A 22,948-nucleotide genomic window follows, 5' to 3' on the forward strand; every position below is an offset into this window, starting at 1 on the left:
CGCCTCCTACACCCTTCCTTCCTGGGCATAAGAAACAAAATCATCTATGGAAAATAGGGAATTCCTTTGGATACATGACAGCCCGGACAGTTTTATCCAACATAACAATGTTGGAACAAAACGTACTTTACATTTTGATAGAAATCTTACCCGCTATATACAGGCTTGTGTCCCACTGCCATATGCCATGCTGAAAGGGAGAATTAGCTGGGATAAAGTAGCAGAGGTAATATCTTGCAGTGACTGCTCTATGTTCACTTGTATTCTTAACTCTGTGAGTCTCACAGCAGAAGAAAGCATCTATCTTCTTAGAGCTTGCATGGGGGTCTAGATGCCTGTGTGGCTTAACCGCTTGTGGGAAGACAGTCCAGCTACCAACATTCTTCACCGGCTGGTCACTCACCTGGCACCACACACAAAGAGGTTTGTAGGCCTCGTAATTGCTGTTATCATGGGACTCGTTGCCATCACTGCTACAGCATCAACGGCTTGTATTGCATTGAGGCAAGGATCTCAGACTGCTGAGTTTGTTAAGAAACGGCACGAGGGGGCTGGAGCGATAGCACAGCAGGTAGGGCATTTGCCTTGCATGTGGCTGACCCTGGTTTGATTCCCAGCATCCCATATATTCCCCTGGGCACTGCCAGGAGTAATTTCTGAGTGCAGAGCCAGGAGTAACCCCTGTGCATCTCCAGGTGTGACCCGAAAAGCAAAAAGAAGAATAAAGAAAGAAAGAAAGAAAGAAAGAAAGAAAGAAAGAAAGAAAGGGCATCAGGACTTTCAGAGACTGTGGACAACCCAGTGACAAGTTGATGCAGGATTACAAGAGGAATCGTCCGATGTTACACGAACTGTTACCCTACTCGGTGACCAGCTACCGAGTTTAAGAAGACAACGCACTCTAAAATGTGATTGGAATACTTCTGCATTTGTATAACTCCTGTACCTTATTATGAGTCTAAATCTCCATGGGAAAAGGTTAAAAAGCATTTGTTAAACCATAAAAAATATGACCGACAAAATCATAGAGTTGCAAACTAACATTCACTGTGTATTTCAGGCCCACTTGCAAGTCTGGGGACCTGATACCATTGGGGGTGGATTGTTGGATGGGATCACTCAACTAAATCCTAAGGATTATATTCTAGCCCTTGTGATGGGTTTATTAGTATGTTTGTACTTATTGTTCTGTTGTTTCTTTTTTACATAGCCTGCCAAAAATTCAGAAAACAAAACAGAATAGCCCAACAACAACACGCTGTACATGTCGTCATGAAGGCTAAGCTGGCTGCAAAACAAAAAGGGGGAGATGTTGGAGCCCGACCAGAGTCATGAGGAAGTTCCTACAGACACTGCCTTGCTTTCAGTGTCATGCTGGAAGCAGCTTGGAACTCTGATTGAACTGGGCAGGGGTCAGCATGTCATGATGCAGCTTCTTCTTGACACTGATTGATTATGCTATGCTTTGTTTAGGCAAAGTTAGAGGGGACATCCTGTCTAGACGGAAATGTAGATGATTGAAACATGGGGATGGGAGGTTAATCATCGACAGAGCAAGATCAATAGCCTTTTGTCCACATGGATTTGGTGATGCATCCCCTAGTGTACTGTATTACAATAAAAGAAGGTTGCTGGGTTTGATTAATGCCATTTGTCTGAGAGAACTCTTGGCCCTCCACGCTACCTCATTCCATGAATGTTGCTTATCTCTGCGCCCCCGACTGATAACTCCATAGAGAAATAACACCCCAGGTTGTAACTGATGTTTTTTTATTGTTATCTGGGAGCTGGAGAGATAGGATAGTGAGTTAGGTATTTGATTTGCATGTGGCTAACCCACATTCAGCCTCTCGCACTGCCTATGGTTTCCCGAGCCTGCTAGGAATGATCCCTGAGCCAAGAGCCCAGAGCAACCCCTGAGCACCACCAGATATGACCAAAAAACAAAACTCAGTTTTCTGAGGGCTGGAGCAATAGTACACGCTTTGCATGCATCACCTCCCAGTTGGGTTCCCACCACCTCAGAGTTTGAGCAACACCTCATCCATGTTTCTCAGGAACTTTTTCAATAGCTGCTCAGTGGCCTTGACTGCCTCTTCTACCTATTTAAAGTAACCTCTTGACTCTGCACTTAATTCTCTGTGTTTCCATTCATAGGATCTTACCTAACCATCTAACCTGCTGCCTCTGCCAATTTAAAAATAATATTGACGTTGTCTACAAGACAGTCAAACTACGTTGTGACAGTGAATGTCTTACCAGTAGTACACCCTGCGGTGAGTTGGATTGCCTGCTGATAGGTTTTTAATTTATGTTTCATTTTTATTTTAATCACTGATGGTACATTTGAAGCTGATTATGGAGTGCATTATTTTTATTCAGAGTTCAACTCCCTATATTTCCATGAGCTATTTCCCTTGGCAAAAGTCAGAATCTCAGCCACATCATTACCTTCGCAGTATATGAATGACCTGAAGGTTTAAGAGGAATGGAAGAAAGGGATGGAAGTGGGAAAGGGAGCTATCATTCATGGTCACAACTGAGTGCCACACTCTGGGCAAGGTGTTGGTCCTCCAGATGAGAACTCAGCCACACAATGCAGTTTGCAAACAGATTTTATACACAAGAAATATCAGTTGCCCTTTTCTTTATAGGACTGGTGTAGCTACCTTATTGCATGTGTTTTTATAATTTTATAGGCAAGTACAAGTCATACTATCTTATGCACGTTTTGCTTAGAGCCTGAGAAATTCTGGTCTTCTAAGCATAGGCTGCCACTCAGTCCTTCTAATGATGGATTCTTAGAGCATCCCCACCTCCAAACCTACTTTGAATTTTAACCCTTCAAATCCACAAAGCACTCAGGTGCCCTTATATATTTCCACATAGTAAGTTTACTTGATAACTTCCGCAGTGTCCTTTTAGGGGCCCAGGAAAATAGATCAATAGGTTGCAACACATGCTTTTCATGTGGGAGGTGTGGGTTCAATCCCCCATAAAATAATTTTCGAAGAACTGCTGAGAGTATCCCTTGGGCACTGCTGTATGGCGAATGCACGAGCACATGCGCACACACAACGCACACACACACAACACACACACACATACCACCAAAAAAAGTGTTTTCATGCCGGGATATTATGAATCTGCTTCGCTATCAGCAATTGGGCATATCACATCACTTTGCTTCTTACACAAAGATAATGTTACTTTTAAAATCAATTTTTAACAAATCTATTACTCTCTTCTCAGAGATGGGCATAACAACATTTACGACTCACCTTTCATAAGATGAACATCAAACCTGGGGATTTGTTGGGGGGGCGGGGAAAGAGTCAGATTAGAGGGGATGTATGAACTGTGGTGTCTCGGCACTTCGGCGGTGGTCCAGGTAAAGTTCACTTTGTACATGGAAACCAATAGCATTCGTATTTTGTAATCATGTTACTTCAACTTTAATAATGTTACTTAAAAAGTAATAATAATAATAATAATAATAATGTTATTTAAAGAATACCTGATCACTGATCACTGTCCTGCAGCTGTTCATCAATTTGCTCGAGCGGGCCCAGTAACATTGTGAAACTTGTTACTGTGTTTGGCATATCGAATATGTCACGGGTAGCTTGCCAGGCTTTGCTGTGTGGGCGAAATACTCTTGGTAGCTTGCCTGGCTCTCCGAGAGGGGCGGAGGAATCCAACTCAGGTCGGCCAGGTTGGCTGCGTGCAAGGCAAACGCCCTACCTGCTGTGCTATCGCTCCAGCCCCAAAGAATAACTAAACCAAATAATCTAAATTCAGAATAAAAATACTAATAACATTTTTAAGTGAATAATAGAAAAACAAAAAGTGTTAAATATGCCTAATGCCTAGATCTTGTGTTCCCAGTCTGGGACTCCCTGCAAGTCCATGCTTCTTCCTCACATCCCTTAACTCCCCCTCTAAATTTCACCACCACCAAAAGAACTTTTAATTCTCAGTAAAGTTTGGTTGGAAAGATAGTCTAGCAATTGGGCACTTGCCTTGCATATGGCAGACCTGGGTTGGATCCCTAGCATCTCAGATGATCCCAAATTACTACCAGGAGTGATCCCTGAGCACAGAGACCGGAGTAACCCCTGAGCATTGCTGGGTTTGACCCCACCGCCCCCCACACCAAAAGAAACCCAAGTGCACAATTTTACACTTGACCTTCAAGAAGTCAGAAACTTTGTATGGTTCCCTAGGTAGAGCTGGAAGTATTAGGAAGTAAGTGAAGGCAAATACACATCTAATAAGAGTTGTTTTCCCCAATTTTGGGATCTCCAATGTTATTTCAGGGGCCAGAGAGATAGGACAGCGGGTAGGGAGATAGTATAGTGGGTAGGGGACTTGCCTTGCACACAAATGACCTGAATTCCATTGCCGACATACTATACAGTTTCCCAAGCACCAACAGGAGTGATTTTTGTGAGCAGTGAACCAGGAGTAACCCCTGAGCATCACCAAGTGTTGCCCCCACACAAAACAAAACAAAGATTTTCTCAACATTGCACATTGACATATACTCTGGCTAATCCATTAACCTATACTTAGACATCTGTCCAGATTCAACAATATGAAACTGAGGGCTAATAAATAAAAGTATTAGTTGGTAAAAGTATTAGTTGGCACGCATGAAGGTACCGGGCAGAGGAACAAAGGCATGCGGGTCCCAGGGCTGAGATCTCCAAGTCTGCTCGGATAGGGGCTGAGCATCCTCCACCCATATCCTCCATATTCCAGTAGGCAGGGGTCACACCCACCAACTGGCCCCCTGGCGCCGTGTAATCTCATCAGCGACCAAGACCCAGAGACTATAAAACCCAGATCCCGGAAGAGAACAGCGCAGAGTCTCCTGCCCCCGCGCCTGGCTGTCCTCGCCAGGGCCCCTGGAGGGGAGTGGGTTGAGTTTCCCTCCCCGTCCCGACCAGGGCTCTGGCAGCCAAAGACCTCCAGAACCAGCCACCACCATGCTGAGACCGCTCTCCGCATGCATGAAGGTACCAGCAGAGGAACAAAGGCATACGGGTCCCGGGGCTGAGATCTCCAAGCCTGCTCGATCGGGGCTGAGCATCCTCCACCCAGATCCTCCATATTCCAGTAGGCAGGGGTCACACCCACCAACTGGCCCCCTGGCGCCGTGTAATCCCATCAGCAGCCAAGACCCAGAGATTATAAAACCTAGATCCCAGAAGTGCGCAGCCACATACACCTTATTATCTCATTCTAACTTTGGACAAAATGGTAGGCTACCAGATGTAACCTGCCCACAGGGCAGAGTCTGGCAAACTCCCCGTGGTGTACCTAATATGCCCAATACCAGTAACAATGATGGGGCTCATTCTCCTAACCCTGAAAGAGCCTTTAATATGGCACTTTTAAAAAATCTCAGGGCTAGGATGAAGGAGACGTTACTGGGGCCTGCTCGAGGCAATCGATGAACAACAGGATGGTTGTGATCGTGATTAGTTGGTAGGTGGAGAATGGATGCATTCAGAAGAGGATCTGATTTCTGGAGGAATTTCTTCGTTGTCTGTGACAGTAACCTATGACAGTAACAAGATTAGCACACCAAAGAGTTAAAGAGAAACAGCACCTTCCAACCCCCAACTACTGTTTCTAGCTCCCCTAGTCCCAGCCGAACCAGCAGTCAGCCTGGTCCTGTAGGTGTGGCCTCTGAGCCAGGGAGCCTGGCCTTTGAGCTAGGGGGCGTGGATAGGGGGCATGGCCTACTCTGAGGGCAGCAGTTATTTTCCCCTTTCCTAGCAATTTGGACTCATATCTTGACCTCCGTCACGTAACTCGGGGGAGAATGTCTCGGCAATCTCAAATACATCAGGCCAATAATCCACTAGCTCATCCCAGTTGCACCACAATACCCGTAGACGTGTACAAGTCCAATGTAAAGGACTACATCCCCCGAAGCTCCACCAGAGGCCACAGAGGAGAACATGAGAGGAAGCCACAACTCCTGAAGGGGAAAAAGGCGACCACTAGACCGAGCTCACCCAGAATCCCCAAATTAACCAAGAGGGAAAACTCATAGTGAACTGTGGTTCCCACCTTCATACTACCACCACAACATGAAGAAACAGCACAGATCCCCACCACGCCACGAGGGGAAGATGAAGAAAAAGGTCCAGAGGCCCCCAACAGGGGCTACTCACAAATACAGTCTCTCCAATAAGGAATTCAGAATCAAAATGTTGAAGATGTTCAATGAACTCAAAGAAACAGTGGAACAGACATCCAGGAAATTAAAAGAGGACTTGAATGAAACAGTGGAACAGGCAGCCAACAAAATACCGGAAGAAATGAGAGCAGAAATAGAAAAGCTGCAAACAAATGTCATGAATAAAGGATTTGATAGATGAAATAAAAAACTCAGTGAGTGCCCTCACCAGTAGAATGGCTACAGCTGAGGACAGAATCAGTAAGCTTGAAGATGAGCACCAGAAAGCTTACAGACAACAACAGACCATGGGAAAAGACCTCAAAATAGCCCTGGGGTGAATCAGAGTCCTAGGGGATGAATCCAAGAGGAGCAAGTAAGAATCATCAGAGTACCAGAAGGACAGGGAGGCAACCCCAATGAAAAAGCCACAGTTAAACATATCATTGCCGAAAAGTTCCCAGAGCTGGAGAATGCAGGCATCCGGACCCAAGGAGCCCGAAGGGTGCCAAGTAAAAGAGACCCTAATAAAAAGACTCCAAGACACATCAGAGTCAGAATGATGGATGATATGGATAGAGAAATGATCCTGCAAGCAGCAAGGTTGAAGAAGGATGCCACATACATAGGAGCACCCTGTACATTTACAGCAGACCTGTCAGAGGAAACCCTCCAAGCCCAAAGGCAATGGGGGGATATAGTGAAAAAACTCAATGAAATGAACGCCTCACCAAGAGTACTCTATCCAGCTAAACTCTCATTCAAACTCGGAAGGAACCATACACTATTTCATGGATAAACAACAGCTCAGGAACTTCATAGACAAAGCCAAACTTGAAAGAACCACTAAGAGGGCTTCTATAAGACAAGAAAACACCCTACAAGCACAACAAGTCCCTACAGAAAGATGGCACAAAACTCTCTAACAATAATCTCTCTCAACATCAATGGTCTAAATGCACCAATCAAGAGACACAGTGGCAGAATGAATTCGGAAACTGAACCCAACATTCTGCTGCCTACAAGAAACTAATCTGAATGGTCAGAGCAAACACAGACTCAAAGTTAAAGGATGGAAAACAATCTTGCAAGCAAACACCTCCCTCAAAAAGTCTGGGGTAGCCACACTAATATACGACAACATAAATTTCAGGTTGAAAAAGACTAGAAGGAACAGCAAAGGTCATTTTCTGTTTATCAAGGGATATGTGTAACAGGAAGAAATCACACTCTTAAATTCATACACACTTAATGAGGGACCAGCTAAATAGTTAAAACAACTGCTAACAGATTTCAAGGAGGACATTGCTAGCAACACAATAGTAGTCAGAGAATTCAACATCGCCTTATCATCTCTGGATAGGTCAACAAGAACAAAACTCAGCATGCTAGACATTGACTTTGAAGGAAGAAATAGTAGAGAGAGGGCTAATAGACCTATACAGGGCTTTACACCCCAAAAAGAAAGAATACACATTCTTTTCCAGTGCACACGGAACACTGTCCAAAAATAGAAAGGCCACATGTAAGGTCACAAAACCGACCTCAATAGAATCCGGAAGATAGAAATAGTATCAACAATCTTTTCAGACCACGATGTGCTGAAGATAGGAGCGAAGCATACACAGACACAGAGAGACAAATCAAACACCTGGAAATTAAACAACTCAAAGTTGAACAACGAGTGGATCTGGAAGGAAGTCAAGGACGAAATAAAAAAATACTTGGAAACAAATGTGAATGAAGACACAAGCTATCGGAACCTATGGAATGCAGCTAAAGCTGTGTTAAGAGGAAAATTTGTAGCTTTGCAAGCATTCCTAAGGAAGGAAGAAAGGGCCTCTTAGATAACCTGACCTCACAGCTCAAGATCTTAGAAAATAACCAAAAAAAGGAACTCGAGCCCCGCTGAAGGAAAGAAATAATAAAACTTAGAGCAGAAATCAGACATGGAAACCCAAAAAACAATCCGAAAGGTCAGTGAAATCAAGAGCTGGTTCTTTGAGAAAATAAACAAGATCGATAAGCCACTAACAAGACTCACAATGAAAGAGAGAGAGAGAGCCCTAATAAACCAAATCAGAAATGAAAAAGGGGACATCGCAACAGAAACCAATGCAATTCAAAAGATCATCAGAGACTGCTTTGAGAGTCTGTATGCCATGAAACAAGATAACCTAGAGAAATGGATACGTTCCTGGATTCCTATAATCTCCCAAGACTGAACCAAGAAGACTTGGAATGCCTGAATAGACTCATTCATATCAAGGAAATGAAACCGAAATCAAAAGTCTTCCCAAAAACAAAAGCGCAGGCCCAGATGGATTCACTAGCGAATTCTTCCCAACATTTAAAGAAGACCTTTTGCCAGTTCTCCTCAAGCTTTTCCATGAAATTGAAAAAAACAGGAACTCTCACAAACAGCTTCTATGAGGCACTTATCTTCCCAATACCAAAAGCAAACAAGGACACCACTAACAAAGAAAATTCCAGGCTAATATCTCTGATGAACATGGTTGTGAAAATCCTCAACAAAATATTAACAAATAGAATCCAACAACTCATCAAAAAGATCATACACCACGACCAAGTGGCATTCATCTAGGGGATGCAAGGATGGTTTACCATTTGGAAGTCAGTCAACATAATCCATCATATCAACAAAAGTAAAGATAAAAACCATATGATCATATCAATAGAAACATCAATATTTCACCAGGAATACCACTCCTGGGAATATATCCCGGAGAGGCAAAAAATTACAGTCCAAATGACATCTGCACTTCTATGTTCATTGCTGCACTGTTCACAGTAGCCAAGCACTGTAGCACTGTAACGCTGTCCTCCCATTGTTCATCAGTTTGCTCGAGCAGGCCCAGTAACGTCTCAATTTGTAAGACTTGTTGTTACTGTGTTTGGCATATGAATACGTCACAGGTAGCTTGCCAGGCTTTGCTGTGCAGCCGAGACACTCTCAGTAGCTTGCCAGGCTCTCCAAGAGGGGCAGAGGAATTGAACCCAGGTCAGCCTGGTGGGCCGCATGTAAGGCAAACACCCTACCCACTATGCTATTGCTCCAGCCCACAGTAGCCAAAATCTAGAAAAAACCTGAGTGCCCGAGAACAGATGACTGGTTAAAAAAACTTTGGTATGAACAGACCTATCACCATCAAGGAAATTGAAATGGTAATAAAAAGTCTCCCCAAGCACAAAAGTCCTGGCCCGGATGGATTCACTAGTGAATTCTTCCAAATCTTTAAAGAGGACTTACTCCCAATGCTCTTTAAGCTTTTCCACGAAATTGAAATATCAAAAACACTTCCAAACAGTTTCTACGAAGCAAATATCACACTGATACCAAAAGCAGACAGAGATACCACAAAGAAAGAGAATTACAGGCCGATATCCCTGATGAACACAGATGCAAAGATCCTCAACAAACTACTAGCAAATAGAATCCAACTACTCATCAAAAAGATCATACACCATGACCAAGTAGGATTCATCCCAGGGATGCAAGGATGGTTCAACATTCGGAAATCAATCAACATAATCCACCATATCAACAAAAGAAAAGATAAAAAGCATATGATCATATCAGTAGATGCAGAGAAAGCATTTGATAAGATCCAGCACCCCTTTATGATGAAAACCCTAGCCAAAATGGGTATAGAGGGGACCTTCCTCAACATAATTAAAGCCATCTACCACAAGCCTACAGCAAGCATCATCCTCAATGGGGAAAAACTGAGAGCCTTCCCTCTAAGATCAGGGACGAGACAGGGATGCCCACTCTCTCCACTGCTGTTCAATATAGTACTGGAAGTACTTGCAATAGCGATTCGGCAGGAAAAAGATATTAAGGGCATTCAGGTAGGAAAGGAAGAAATCAAGCTCTCACTATTCGCAGATGATATGATACTCTACTTAGAGAACCCAATAACTTCCACCAAAAAACTCTTAGAAACAATAGACTCGTATAGTAAAGTTGCAGGTTATAAAATCAATACCCAAAAGTCCATGGCTTTCCTATACGCAAACAGTGAGAGAGAAGAAAGCAACATGAAAAAAACAATCCCATTTACAATTGTGCCCCAGAAAATCAAGTACCTAGGAATCAGCTTAACTAAGGAAGTAAAGGACCTGTACAAAGAAAACTACAAAACGCTACTTCAGGAAATAAAAGAGGACATGAGGAAATGGAAAGATATCCCCTGCTCATGGGTCGGGAGACTTAACATTGTCAAAATGGCAATACTACCGAAAGCATTGTATAAATTCAATGCAATCCCTATAAGGGTACCCATGACATTCTTCAAAGAAATGGAGCAAACACTCTTGAAATTTATATGGAACAATAAGCCCCCACGAATAGCTAAAGCAATTCTTGGGAAAAAGAAAATGGGAGGAATCAACCTCCCGAACTTCAAACTATACTACAAAGCAGTAATAATTAAAACAGCATGGTACTGGAACAAAGGCAGAACTGCAGACCAATGGAACAGGGTTGAATACACTGACATCTCTCCTCAATCATATGCTCATCTAATCTTTGATAAAGGTGCAAGTAATGTGAAGTGGAGTAAGGAAAGCCTCTTTAATAAATTGTGTTGGCATCACTGGACGGCTACATGCAAAAAAATAGGCTCAGAACTCTGCCTAACACCATGTACAAAAGTAAGATCAAAATGGATTAAAGACCTCAACATCAGACCAGAAACCATAAGGTACATTGAAGATAAAGTTGGCAAAACCCTCCATGACATTGAAGCTAATGGTATCTTCAAAGATGCCACGCCACTGGCCGAGCAAGTGAAAACAGAGATAGATAAATGGGACTATCTTAAGCTAAGAAGCTTCTGCACCTCCAAAGAAACAGTGACCAAAATACAAAGACAGTCTACAGAATGGGAAAGGATATTCACCGAATACACATCTGACAAGGGGTTGATATCCAGGATATACAAAATACTGGTTAAACTCCACAAGAAGAAAACATCCAACCCCATCCAAAAATGGGGCAATGAAATGAACAGAAACTTTCTCAAAGAAGAAATCCGAATGGCAAAAAAGCACATGAGAAAATGCTCTACATCATTAATCATCAGGGAGATGCAGATCAAAACCACAATGAGATACCATCTCACACCTCAGAGACTGGCCCACATCAAAAAGAACAAAAGCAACCGATGCTGGCGTGGATGTGGCGAGAAAGGGACACTCCTTCACTGTTGGTGGGAATGTCCACTGGTTCAGCCCTTCTGGAAAACAGTATGGACGATTCTCAAAAAATTAGAAATTGAGCTCCCATTTGACCCAGCAATACCACTCCTGGGAATATATCCCAGAGAGGCAAAAATGTATAGTCGAAGTGACATCTGCACTTGTTTGTTCATTGCAGCCCTCTTTACAATAGCCAGAAACTGGAAGAAACCTGAATGCCCAAGAACAGATGACTGGTTAAAGAAACTTTGGTACATCTACACAATGGAGTACTATGTAGCTCTTAGAAAAGATGAAGTCATGAAATTTACATACAAGTGGTACAATATGGAAAGTATCATGCTAAGCGAAATGAGTCAGAAAGAGAGGGATAGACATAGAAAGATTGCATTCATCTGGGGGATATAAAGTAACAAAGTATGAGATTAATATCCAAGAATAGCTGAGATCAGCACCAGGAGGATTTCTCCATAACTTAGAGGCCAGCCGGGTATCCTAGAGGAAAGGGCTATTCAGATAGAGAAGGGAGCACCAAATAAAGGATGTTTGGAGGATCCTCCCAGGAGGGGAGATGCATGTCGAAAGTAGACTATGGACTGAACATGTTTGCCACTCAATGCCTCTTTTGCAGACCACAACACCCAAAAGGAGAGAGAGAACACAGGGGATTGCCCTGCCACAGAGACGGGGGGATGGGGGGATGGGGGTGGGAGGGATATTGTCCATGGTGGTGGAAAATGGGCACTGGTGGAGGGATGGGTATCTGATCATTGTATAATTGAAACCAAAGCACAAAAAATTGTAAATCTACAACTTTAAAAAAATAAAATAAAATAAAGGGGAAAAAAAAAAAAAAAACTTTGGTACATCTACACAATGGAGTACTATGCAGTTGTTAGAAAAGATGAAGTGATGAAATTTACATATAAGTGGTACTACATCGAAAATATCATGCTAAGTTAAATCAGTCAGAAAGAGGGACATAGAAAGATTGCATTCGTCTGTGAAATATAAAGTAACAAAATGGGAGACCGTCACCCAAGAATAGTTGAGATAAGTACCAGGAGGTTTGCTCCATGGCTTGGAGGCCAGCCACATATGCTAGGGGAAAAGGCAGCCCAGATAGAGAAGGGAGCAGCAAGTCAAGAGTGTTGGGAGGATCCTCCCAGGATGGGAGATGCATGCTGAAAGTAGACTATAGACCGAACATGATTGCCACTCAGTTCCTCTTTTGCAAACCACAGCACCCCAAAAGAGAGAGAGAGAACCAAACGGAATGCCCTGCCACAGAGGCGGGGTGGGATGGGAGGAGGGGAGGGGGCTTGGGAGGTATACTGGGATCATTGGTGGTGGAGAATGGGCACTGGTTGAGGGATGGGTACCCAATCATTGTATAACTGAAACCCAAGCACAAAAATTTGTAAATCTAAAACGGTACCTCATGGTGTTTGACTAATAAAAATTAAAAAAAAGAAAAATCATAGTTGATCTGTAAAGAGTCTAACTGAGCAGCAAATATTTGTCCTGAAGACTGGGTACTTGGTCCTTGGAGATCAGTGGAATAATCTTATGATTATTGTTTGTGTGTTTGCTTGTTTGGCAGCATCCTCAGAAGTGCTCAAAGTTTACTCCTAACTTTGTGTTCTGGGGTCAGAACTGGTAAGGCTTGAGGGAGCGTATGGGGTGCTGGGGATAAGACCCAGGTTGGCTGCCTACAAGACGAGGCCTTTATCTGCTCTACTGTCACTCTGCCCCCCAGTTGAATAATCCTAAATACATGTACTGAACTCCATGCCCTATTTATTCTGAATAAATAGCGATGATCACTTTGTTTCTCCTTTTGTTTTTGCCAATCACAGGTGTAAATTTAGGGTTTCCTGTGCCCCCCCCACCCCCCCACACACCATACGGCACTTGTTCACTGATTACTAGTTTACTTACCTGGAACTTATGTCTGTAGATGCTCCCAAAATTATCCCCAGTTATCTTTCATGATCAAAAGCAAGCTCTTCCTTTTTGACAGGTGAAGAACAATACGTCAGTAATATGGACGGGGAATTCATGAAGGCTTTACAGGCCCGAAAGAAGAGTACCAGCACCGAGCTGACGATTGAACCAGAGAAGGCCTCATCCGAGAGAAACAGCCTGTCCTTTTTCCATCATGAACAGCTAGACAATAGTCATCAGCGTGATATGCTTACTAGACTAGATTCCATAATGTCTTTGTTACAGGTTGGGGACATAGATGCAGAACCAACATTGTTATCCTTCATTAAGTTTCTTTTTAAAGATGTGCAAGATGGAGGAAATCCTCTGGCTCCTTCGAAAACCAGCACGGCTTGGATTTCTATACAGCCCGAATCCAACAGTGAAATCTACAATAAGGTGAAAAAAATCCATGTTCTCCAAAGTCTAATCAACACAGAAATTCAAGAAAAAGTCCACAAAGTTAGAAAGAAGGAGAAAACTGCCACGCAGGTCCATTCCAGTCTTTTCGGGCCCAAATTTAAACGCCATTTTTTTCCAAAGAAATTGGAAACTGTCGGGCCACCAAAGAAAAAACACTTAGGAAATGTTCAGGAGTGGGAGACGCAACCACTGCAAGGGAGCAGCGTGCTCAAGGATCCCGGGGGCCTGCAGAAGAGTTACTTCAAAGAAGAGGGCACTCCCCTCAGCCAGAGGCGAGGGAAGGCTTGGTCCATGGCGGGGAACATTGCCCAAGAAAGACGGCACAGGCAGCTGGCCCCGGAAAGACAGAAAGACTTTATCTTGGCAGGGAGGCCCAGGAAATTGGTGGAAAGCTCCTTCAACGAGGAGTCATCCTTCATCCAGGAGCACAGGGCGCCGGCCTCCGTGCCCCTGGAACAGCACTCCATGGGCAGCCCGTCTGCCGCCGCTGCTTTCCAAGTGCCACTGGAGGACGAAATCCCATCCAAAGACCTGAAAAGAACTCTACGCGTCTTAGAGGATGCGGGCGCTCGAGTTCGGAACATGAAGGTTCCCAGCCCCATGTCACACACCGGGAAGAACTACCAGTTTCGTAAACTTGACTCTCAGCTGGGCCGCAGAATACCCCAGGCCAGAGTGAACACAGCGACAAAAGAAGCAGCACCGCAGAGGCCGGTGCTGGCCAGGAGGCCTCCTTTCGGTGCAGTGAAGCGCCTCGTCAACTCCCCGCCGAGGGGGGGGTCTCTGTCCTGGAGACACCAGGACAAACCTGTCACGGAGCCATTCCTTTCATTGCGCTCCAGCCGGGAAAAGAAGACCGCGGAGAGCACGCGTGCTCCAAACGGGGGGGATGCCAGAAGCATCGTGCCGCCAGAGAAAACTGCCGGTATCCAAAGCACTGCCCCTGAGGAGGAAGAGGGGATGGAGGACAGCCTCATGCCGGCTGTCAGACAGCCCAACGAGATGCAGTGGGAATATCACAAGGTGGCCACCGACATCGACTCCCCCCCACAGAAACCCGACCCCAGAGACGAACTTGAGATGCAGCTCATCCAGAAGTTGCGGCCCCTTATCCCCAACAGTAATGTGAGGAAGTTCATTGCCCAAGTAATTCGGACTCTGAAAATGGACTGCTCCGATCCCCGGGTGCAACTGGAGTGTGCCAAGGTGGTCCACAAAACCGGGCTCCTGATGAAGCTTCTTAGTGAGCGGCAGGACGTAAAGGTGTCCAGTGAAAAATGGGATACGGACCAGTGGGAGGCTGAGAACTACATCAGTGAGAATACCGAAGGCCAGGGTGATCAGAAACAGCAGGAGGCAAGTGAGGTGAGGACAGACTTTTGTTTTTTTAACGGAGTCTCATGCAGAGTGAAATAAGCCAGAAGGACAGACATAGAATGATTGCACTCATTTATGGGACGTAAAAATCACTAAAAATTACTATGAGATTAACACCCAAGGACAGTTAGAAACAATGGCCAGGATGAATGGTCCACGGTTGGAAGCCTGCCTCAAGGGCTGGCAGAGAAGGCAGCTGGGATAGAGAAGGGATCACTGCAACAATGATAGTTGGAAGGGATAGCTCTGGGTGGGAGATGTGTGCTGAAGTGGGTCAAGGATCAAACATGATGAGCTCTCAGTATCTGCACTGCAAACCATAACGCCCAAAAGGGGGGCATGGAGTGAGCGGAGAGAGTAAGAGGGGGGGGAGGGAAGAAAGGGGAAAAGAGGGGGGTGGGAAGAGAAAGGGAGGGAAGGAGAGAGAGAGAGCGAGAGAGAGAGAGAGAGAAGAAAAGTTCCTGCCATAAAGGCAGAGGTAGGCTGGGGGCGGGGAGGAGGTGGCAGGAGGAATGCGGGGATTTTGTTGGTGGGTAATGTACACTGGTGGAGGGATGGGTGTTGGAGCATTGTCTGACTGAACCTGGATCACGATCAGGAAAGCTTTGTAACTGAATCTCACGGTGACCAGGCTCAGGGGCTTCCGGGCTCTCAGGCCATGCCATGAAAGAACACAAGCAAGAAGACCAGGGTGTCTTGGCTCTCCCTCTCCTGCTGGCTCGCTCGCTTTTTTGTGGCCACACAACTTTGACTACAAGAATGATTGTCCCTGTGCTCGTTTGTAGAAAGGTAGCACTGTTCCTAGGAGAGGCAAGAAGAGGACCTAACACACCAGATAAATAAATTGTAGAAGGAAAGGCTACAGACAAGATGGCATAATAGATCTGGTGTGCTCTTTAAGAACATATTGGGGCCTAGTTCATGCCCAATTTAATCAGCTAATCAGTGACTGAATAAATAGCAGTACTCCTACATTTGAAAAAAAAGAAAAAAAGAACATATTGGGGCCAAGGAGATAGTTCAAAAAGAGTCCCCCTGAGTACTGAGCGAGAAGTAGCTCTGAGGACCCCGGATATGGGCTGAAAAACAAACCACCCCAAAATAAAACCACATACAAAATAAAAACCTATAGTCCACTCCTTTCAGAGGATGGGGTTTTAGATTAGTAGAATAACCATTCTTTAGAACGCGCTTAAAAATCCTTCCCATCATTTTGTTTAATTGTTCCTGGGTGTTGAAGCGATAGTACAGTGGGTGAAGCACTTACTTTGCATGCCACCAACCCGAATTCTATGCCCAGCGTCCCTTTTGGTCAGCCAGGAGTGATTTCCGAGTGCAGAGCCAGAGTAGCCCCTCATCATCACTGAATGTGGCCCCTCCAAAAGTAATGCATGAAAATAATTTTTATTTTTCAGCTCATAAAAGTTCCAGGATATGTTGTGTACCACAATCAAAAAGCAGTCGTTGCGATAAATGTGGCTGTCGTCGTGATAATATTGGTTTTAATTTTATGTCTCATTGAGGTAAGAACAGTTCATTCAGATTTCCAGGATTTAATGTCATGATAATAGATTCAGGGGGTTCAAATGGAAAATAAAAGCCCCTTTTCCTCCTACTGATGCTTGATTTTCCTCTTCAGTCTTGAGTAATGAGGTGTGGTTGCTTCTCATATTGCAAAGATAATCCCAGGGTTTGTTGAAGGGAACTGACTCCCAAGAGGTCCCTGTGGAAATGAACCCAAATAACAAGCTTTCGAAAATTTTGAAAAGTTAAGAAGGCTAGAGATGAAACAAAAAGTAGTCTTCCTGTGCGCTGTTTGGGGACTACATCCTGTTTGTTCAGGGCCTGCCCCCACCTCAGTGCAGAGGGGAGAGGGGGTGTCACTTCTGGTGGTGCTCAGGGGACCTTGCAGAACTAGGGATCCAGCCTGGCCCTTCTGCATGCAAAGCATGCACTCTGACCATTCAGCTCTCTCTCTGGTCACCATATAGACTTTTTTTCCCCCTTTTTAAATCAAAAGGATGTCAGTGGTTTAACTTAACACTCACTGACATTCTTCTACTGATTACTTTCCTTGTTGACTGGAAGGATCAAAAGTGTAGAATCTCCACCCTCCTAGGACCTGATCCAGTGCAGTAGCTCTCATTAGGTTTAAGCACCATCTCCCTGGATGAAGTTAAAACACTGCAGCTAAGACTTGGGAGAGAGCTCCGAGGGCTACTTTTCACGCTTTGCGTGAGGGAGACCTGGGTTCCATCCTCGGCAATGCATGCCCTCCCTGCCCCCCCAAGAGCCACCAGGAGCTACCCCTAAACAGCAAATCAAGTTGTTCCTGCCTATTACTGGGTGGCTCCCAAACCAAACACACCCGCACTGCAGCCTGAGCCCGAGCTGGGCTACTCTCAAGCCTGGCAGCGTGCGGTAGTTACTCCAGGAGCTTGCCTATATCTGTCTTCTGTTCAATGACACACCACTGACTTTTCCCAGCAGGCACATTAAAAAAGTGATTTAAGGGCCAGGGAGATAAGTCCAAAGACTCAAACTTCAATTCACTTTGCACGTGGGAACCCCAGATGCTAGCCACAGTGCTCCATGGTCCCTGAGCACCACCCCAGAAGTAGGCCCCGCAAGCACCAGCTGGCAGGAAGAGCCTCAAAAAATGAACAACAGCAACATGGGATGGAAGGGGTTCGGGATATAGGTTAGTGATGTTGCACTTGTCTTGCATGTGTGAGGCCCTGGGTTCAATCCCTGGCAGCACCACAACCACCAACAAAGAATTAGAATAAATTAGAAGCCATGGTGCTGACTGAGGAAGAGCTCTCTCAGTCTTTGGTATGTTTAAGCCGCTCCTTTGTGACGTCATCAGCAAACACAGCTCTGATTTATGCCAACCACAGTACAAGGAATTTCCTGTATGTTGTCTGGTTTAATCCTCGCAATCCTCTAAGGACGGCATTAGCATCCCTCCAATTTTGCTCTTCTTGTCGTGCTGGGTACCGACCCCATGTCTCCTGCATGCAAGGCAGGCATTCTCCCACTGAGCTACCTCCCCAGCCCTATCATCCCGCTTTCAAACATGGGGGTCACCTGCAGAGCAGCCCGTGCTCCTTATTGCACTGTTCTGTTTTATCTCCTTAAGGACAAAAGCACGGAAATGCTTCAGGTATTGAAATTTCAGTCTAAGTCGCTCAAAGAGTTGACATATTGATTTAGTTATTTATTTGGGGCAACAGCCATCTGTGCTCAGGGCTTATTCCTGGCTCTGCTCTCAGGCATCACTCCAGGTGGGGCTCAGGGAACCATCTGGAGTCCTGGGATCGAATCTGCGTCAGCCACAGTCAATGCAAATGCCCCACCCACCGTATGATATCTGTAGCCCGAGGAATAACATATCTCATAGGACCTTTATTGTTTTGGGTTTTTTTGGGTAAGAATCATTGCAAATGCAACCAAGTTTTGTCTCCTGTAAGACTCGACTCTGCTTGCTGCATTGATGAGGACTCCTCACTGGGGATGCAGAGTGGTGATGGGAAAGGCATCAGACTGGTTCTTGACATTGTTTAGAAAACGTTGTGAAAAAGGATGTTTCTGTGTTTGGGTTTTGGCAGATACTTTTAATTTCCTACCTCATAGTTTTTAATTTGGATTAATGCGCTGAATTTCTCTGAAACAGTCACTAAGCTGTATTCCTAACGTGCCCCTTCAGTCATGTGCTGTAGGAGAGTCCAGGGACTATTAAACAGGAGAGAATTCCTGTTCTCAAAAAGTGATATCAGTGGGTAGATACAGCAAAGTCGATGGAATTAATAAGGTTTTAGAGAGATCGGTCACCGAGATAATCATGATCATATTTTTTTTCCAAAACAGATTTATTCTTGTAGAGCAAGACAGAGTAAAGATGGAAGATCCAGGTAAATATTAGTCTGACAATCTTTCACTTGCACTGGAGTGTCCTCCCCCTGGTTCTTGGGGACCCTGGAGCCCTTCTGTGTGCTTCTTGGCCCGTGACCTGGGCCTCCTGAGTTCAGTGTTAGTGTCTTAGGGCTCTGCAAGGCCGGGCTGCTCAGTCCCTCCTGTGGGGTGGCTGTTACCTATGCCAGCCCACCTGTGCTCAGGGAGGACATACGGAGCCAGAGGCCAGAGTTGGAGCCTCATGTCCAAAAGGCCCTTTTAACTAGCTCGAGACTACTCCAGCCTCAGTGCTCAGTGTGGTGCCAGGAATTGAACCCAGGGCCTCACACATGCAAGCCAAATACTTTACCACTGAGCCACATCCCCAACCTCTGTCTCTGTCTCTTATTAAAAGGAATAGAGGGAGAATGGAAACTACCTTGCCCTTAGGAACACACTGCTGGTGATTGGGAAAGAGCATGGTCCCTGTCCCTTGGGACCTCTCCATTGACTTGGGAGCTGCGTTTCTTGCCTCCACTCAGCACCCACGGGCTCTGTACACATGATAACACTGCCCGTAAAGTGCAAGACTGCTCTCTCCTCTCTTCACTCTCAAAACTCATCTCCGTGCCTCGGTGCGGTTCCTGCCTTTGATGCTGATACCTGTGGCTTCTTTGCTCACGGGCAATTGTCTGCAGCATGAAAACTAGTGAGCTAAAGGATTTGGCTAATTGCACACAGGCATTTACTCTGGTTCAGCATCTGGGATGAAGCAGCTAGGACGATAGAATCATCCCCCCAGCCCCAACTTCCGGTAAAGGGTGCCTGAGGGACTAAATCCAGAGGCGACCAGTTGAAAAGCTTCTGGACAGACTCTAATGCTTTCGGTGTGGTGGGTAGTTTGTTCATTGCACAGGGCATTTGCTGGGGCAACGGTGGTAACCAGAAATAAATATCCTGCCTGTTTTCCAAGCCAGGTACCTATAAAGGTCTCTCAAGAGTCTACGGGGTCCCTTTGAATGGACCCGACAAATTTCTAAAAATTGCCACAGGCATGCATGGAAACTCTGTCAAGGTGTCAGGTCCTAGTGGTTTGACTCCTCATGGTTCCAGACCAAGGTAGTTTCCAAACAAGACCAGAGACCTCCATCCTAGGAAGGATGGGAAATGGGGTGGGTTATGAATCATGTGCGTCCGTGTTTTCCTCCAAGGACCTTCTTTGGATTATTGCTGCATAGAAGTTCAGTGGAACACGAGAGTCAGGTAACCACTGGGGGGAGGCGGCACTTAGGCAGGACAAGAGTGGGCCGGGGTGCAGGCTTATGCGCTCCCCTTGCCTTTTCCAGAAGGGCTTTTTCTGGCGAAGACGGCCCCTGTGGCTGAGAGACATGTATCAGCCACTCAAGGCCACACGTAAAAAAACATGGCACAGAAGCTCCATGACAAGGATTCCTCTGACGAGGATGAGATTTTCAATAAAGACGCAGGGTAAACCATGGCAACAGCTCCAATACCTTCCTGAAGTCAGGAAGTGATGAAGACGGGGCACGTCCCTTTCAAGAGCTGACTGTATTCTTCTTGTTCCAGGGAGCCCAGGGAAGTCATGAAGACAGCAGCACGGACTCCTGAGGAGAAAGCAGCCAAGGAGACCAAGACAGCCAAGGAGACCAAGACAGCCAAGACTCCCAAGACCCAGGGAGCACAGGGGACACAGGCACCACAGCGCCCCCCACCACCAATTGTCCCCCTGGCACGACAGACCAGCGAGCCTCCACATGGCTCCCTAGAACCACAGAACGCAGAGTCACCACACTCCATCGGGTCTTCACAGCCCGTCGCAGCACGACAGTCCGTCAAGACTCTGCAGACCCCTCATGTGCAGCAGATCTTCAGATCCCAGGAGATCCTGTCATCCCCGGAGATTTCAGATCAAACGGATGAGTAACAAAAGAAGTCATCACAGGCAGCCGTGGTGTTAGAGGCCCTACAGTGAACACCTCCTGCTTCATACCACCTGGACATTTTATTGTCTGAAGAGCCTCTTGGCAGTTGCTGTAAAATTCTTCTTTTTCGTATGTTAAATACATACATGCATAAGAGCAGTGATGGGCTTTCAAATTAACACGAGAGTTCATCGATCATGTAACCAATTAAGGCTGTTGGCAGGAAATGCATGACTAGAATCCTTCCCAGAGGTGGGGATGAGGTCCGCGAGGAATGGATGGGATGGGAGGAAGGGAGGCTCCCCGTGTGGTCCCCTGCCAAGTGCCCTCACCGCCCGCAGTAGCCAAATGTAGACGCGGGCGCGTAGCCTGGCACTTTGGGCGCTCGGTGGTCAGTAGCTTGGGGGACATGGCACTTAAGGGGGGTGTCTGAACTGCGCCCCCCTGGGGGGGATTCAGTGGTGAGCTAGTGTGAGGGGCCGCCCCTGCTGCGTGGCCAGGGTTTCTCCTCACCTTCTCTTCCCCTGGATGGTCCTGGGGTTTGTGTGTCTGGCACTGGGGTTGGATTCCCTGGGCTGGCCACCCGCCTGGTATGCATCAGCCAAGTCCCTGAAGGTGAGTGCTGGTGCCTCAGTCACTCCCTCCACTGCAGGGGCGGGAACCAGCCCTTCCTTCCTGGTGCTGGCCTGGGAAAGTGGAGAGTGCCACCGTGTGGTCGCAGAATGCTGTGTGAGTTTTCCTGGCACATGTTAAGGCCTGTCACCCTGTGCTCCCCCAGCTAGGACTGTTTGCTGCTCAGCCCCAACAACCACCCACTCGGGAGCACTTGGCGATGAGTCTTGTAGTTAGGGGAGTGGATAAGGAGTCCTGGGGAGGCTACTGCCAGGGTGGGTACAGGAGCCATCGAATTTGTTTCTTCTTTCTGCGCGTGCCCGATCACTGAATTTTGACCATTTGGGACACTCCTGGACCCAAGGAACTGTGACATCAGAGCAGCACACACACTTGTCCCATGCGTGGTAGGTGCACATTCCCTCCACATTCTCTTGACCGGACAGCAGAGAGGTGGTTATTTCACAGCTGTGGATACGGACCCAAGGAGAACCCATCATCTCTGTGCCGCTTCTTTGAGTCTCATTCCTTCAGGCTCCTTAAGGTGCCTCCCAGATCCCCCTCCTTGAGACTGGACTCCTCAGAGATGCCAGGAAGTCCTGAGGTGCCAGGACTGGTTTTCTCCTCCTGCAGCTGTGTGTAGTGGGATGAGCTCTCCGGAGGCTCCTCTGATGATGTGTGTCTTCACTTCCCTTTCTCGCCAACTGGAGACACCTGCCCTGTCCCTCTCTGGATTTGTGTGGTGCTGGGGATCAAACCCAACCAGTGAGTGAGTCACTGGCGACAGGAGAGACAGTCATGGCAGGGAAGGGGCCGGGTCTGGCCATCCGCAGCTCACATTGTACATGTAGGGCCCAAATGCTCAGGATCTCTTGAACAGACAATGCTGGGCTTGCCAGAGGCCCCCATGCCAAAGATCAGAGGTGGACCCTTTAAGACACATGCACGAGTGAGCTCAGAGTGTGAAGTGGCATGAAAAAACTGAGGTGACAGGACTGCAGCAACAGTATAATGAGTAGTAACGCCGCTTGCACTTGCCTTGTGTCCAACTGACCCGGGTTCAATCCCCAACACAACATATGATGCCTCGCGCCCTGCCAAGAGTGATCCCTGAGCTCATAGCCAGGAGTAAGCCCTGAACTCCACTGATTGTGGCCCAGATCCACGATAAATTCAGCTTTGAAAGTTCCTAAAGAACAGAGTCAGTTTCGCAGTTGCTGAGGACAGTGGCACAGAGACCAAAACCAGGCTAGTTCAGGTGGTCATCCTCAAAACGTTGTCAGTTCCTGCGGTGCCA

General features: G+C 46.3%; 1 protein-coding gene across 1 annotated transcript in view; it reads left to right on the forward strand.

Moving 5' to 3' along the window:
* LOC130024180 (leucine-rich repeat-containing protein 37A3-like) overlaps positions 1–21,192 on the forward strand; it is a 79,675-nt gene extending 58,483 nt beyond the window's left edge. The window contains exons 19-23 of the mRNA XM_056114857.1: positions 2,158–2,276; positions 13,440–15,190; positions 16,618–16,725; positions 19,073–19,116; positions 20,684–21,192. Of these exons, the coding sequence (XP_055970832.1) occupies positions 2,158–2,276; positions 13,440–15,190; positions 16,618–16,725; positions 19,073–19,116; positions 20,684–21,041 (2,380 nt within the window). The 3' untranslated portion in view covers positions 21,042–21,192. The remainder of the gene's footprint in view (positions 1–2,157; positions 2,277–13,439; positions 15,191–16,617; positions 16,726–19,072; positions 19,117–20,683) is intronic.
* Positions 21,193–22,948: the final 1,756 nt, after the last annotated feature.

Source organism: Sorex fumeus, unplaced genomic scaffold (assembly GCF_029834395.1).
Source record: "Sorex fumeus unplaced genomic scaffold, SorFum_2.1 ptg000001l, whole genome shotgun sequence".
Taxonomy (NCBI): Eukaryota; Metazoa; Chordata; class Mammalia; order Eulipotyphla; family Soricidae; genus Sorex; species Sorex fumeus.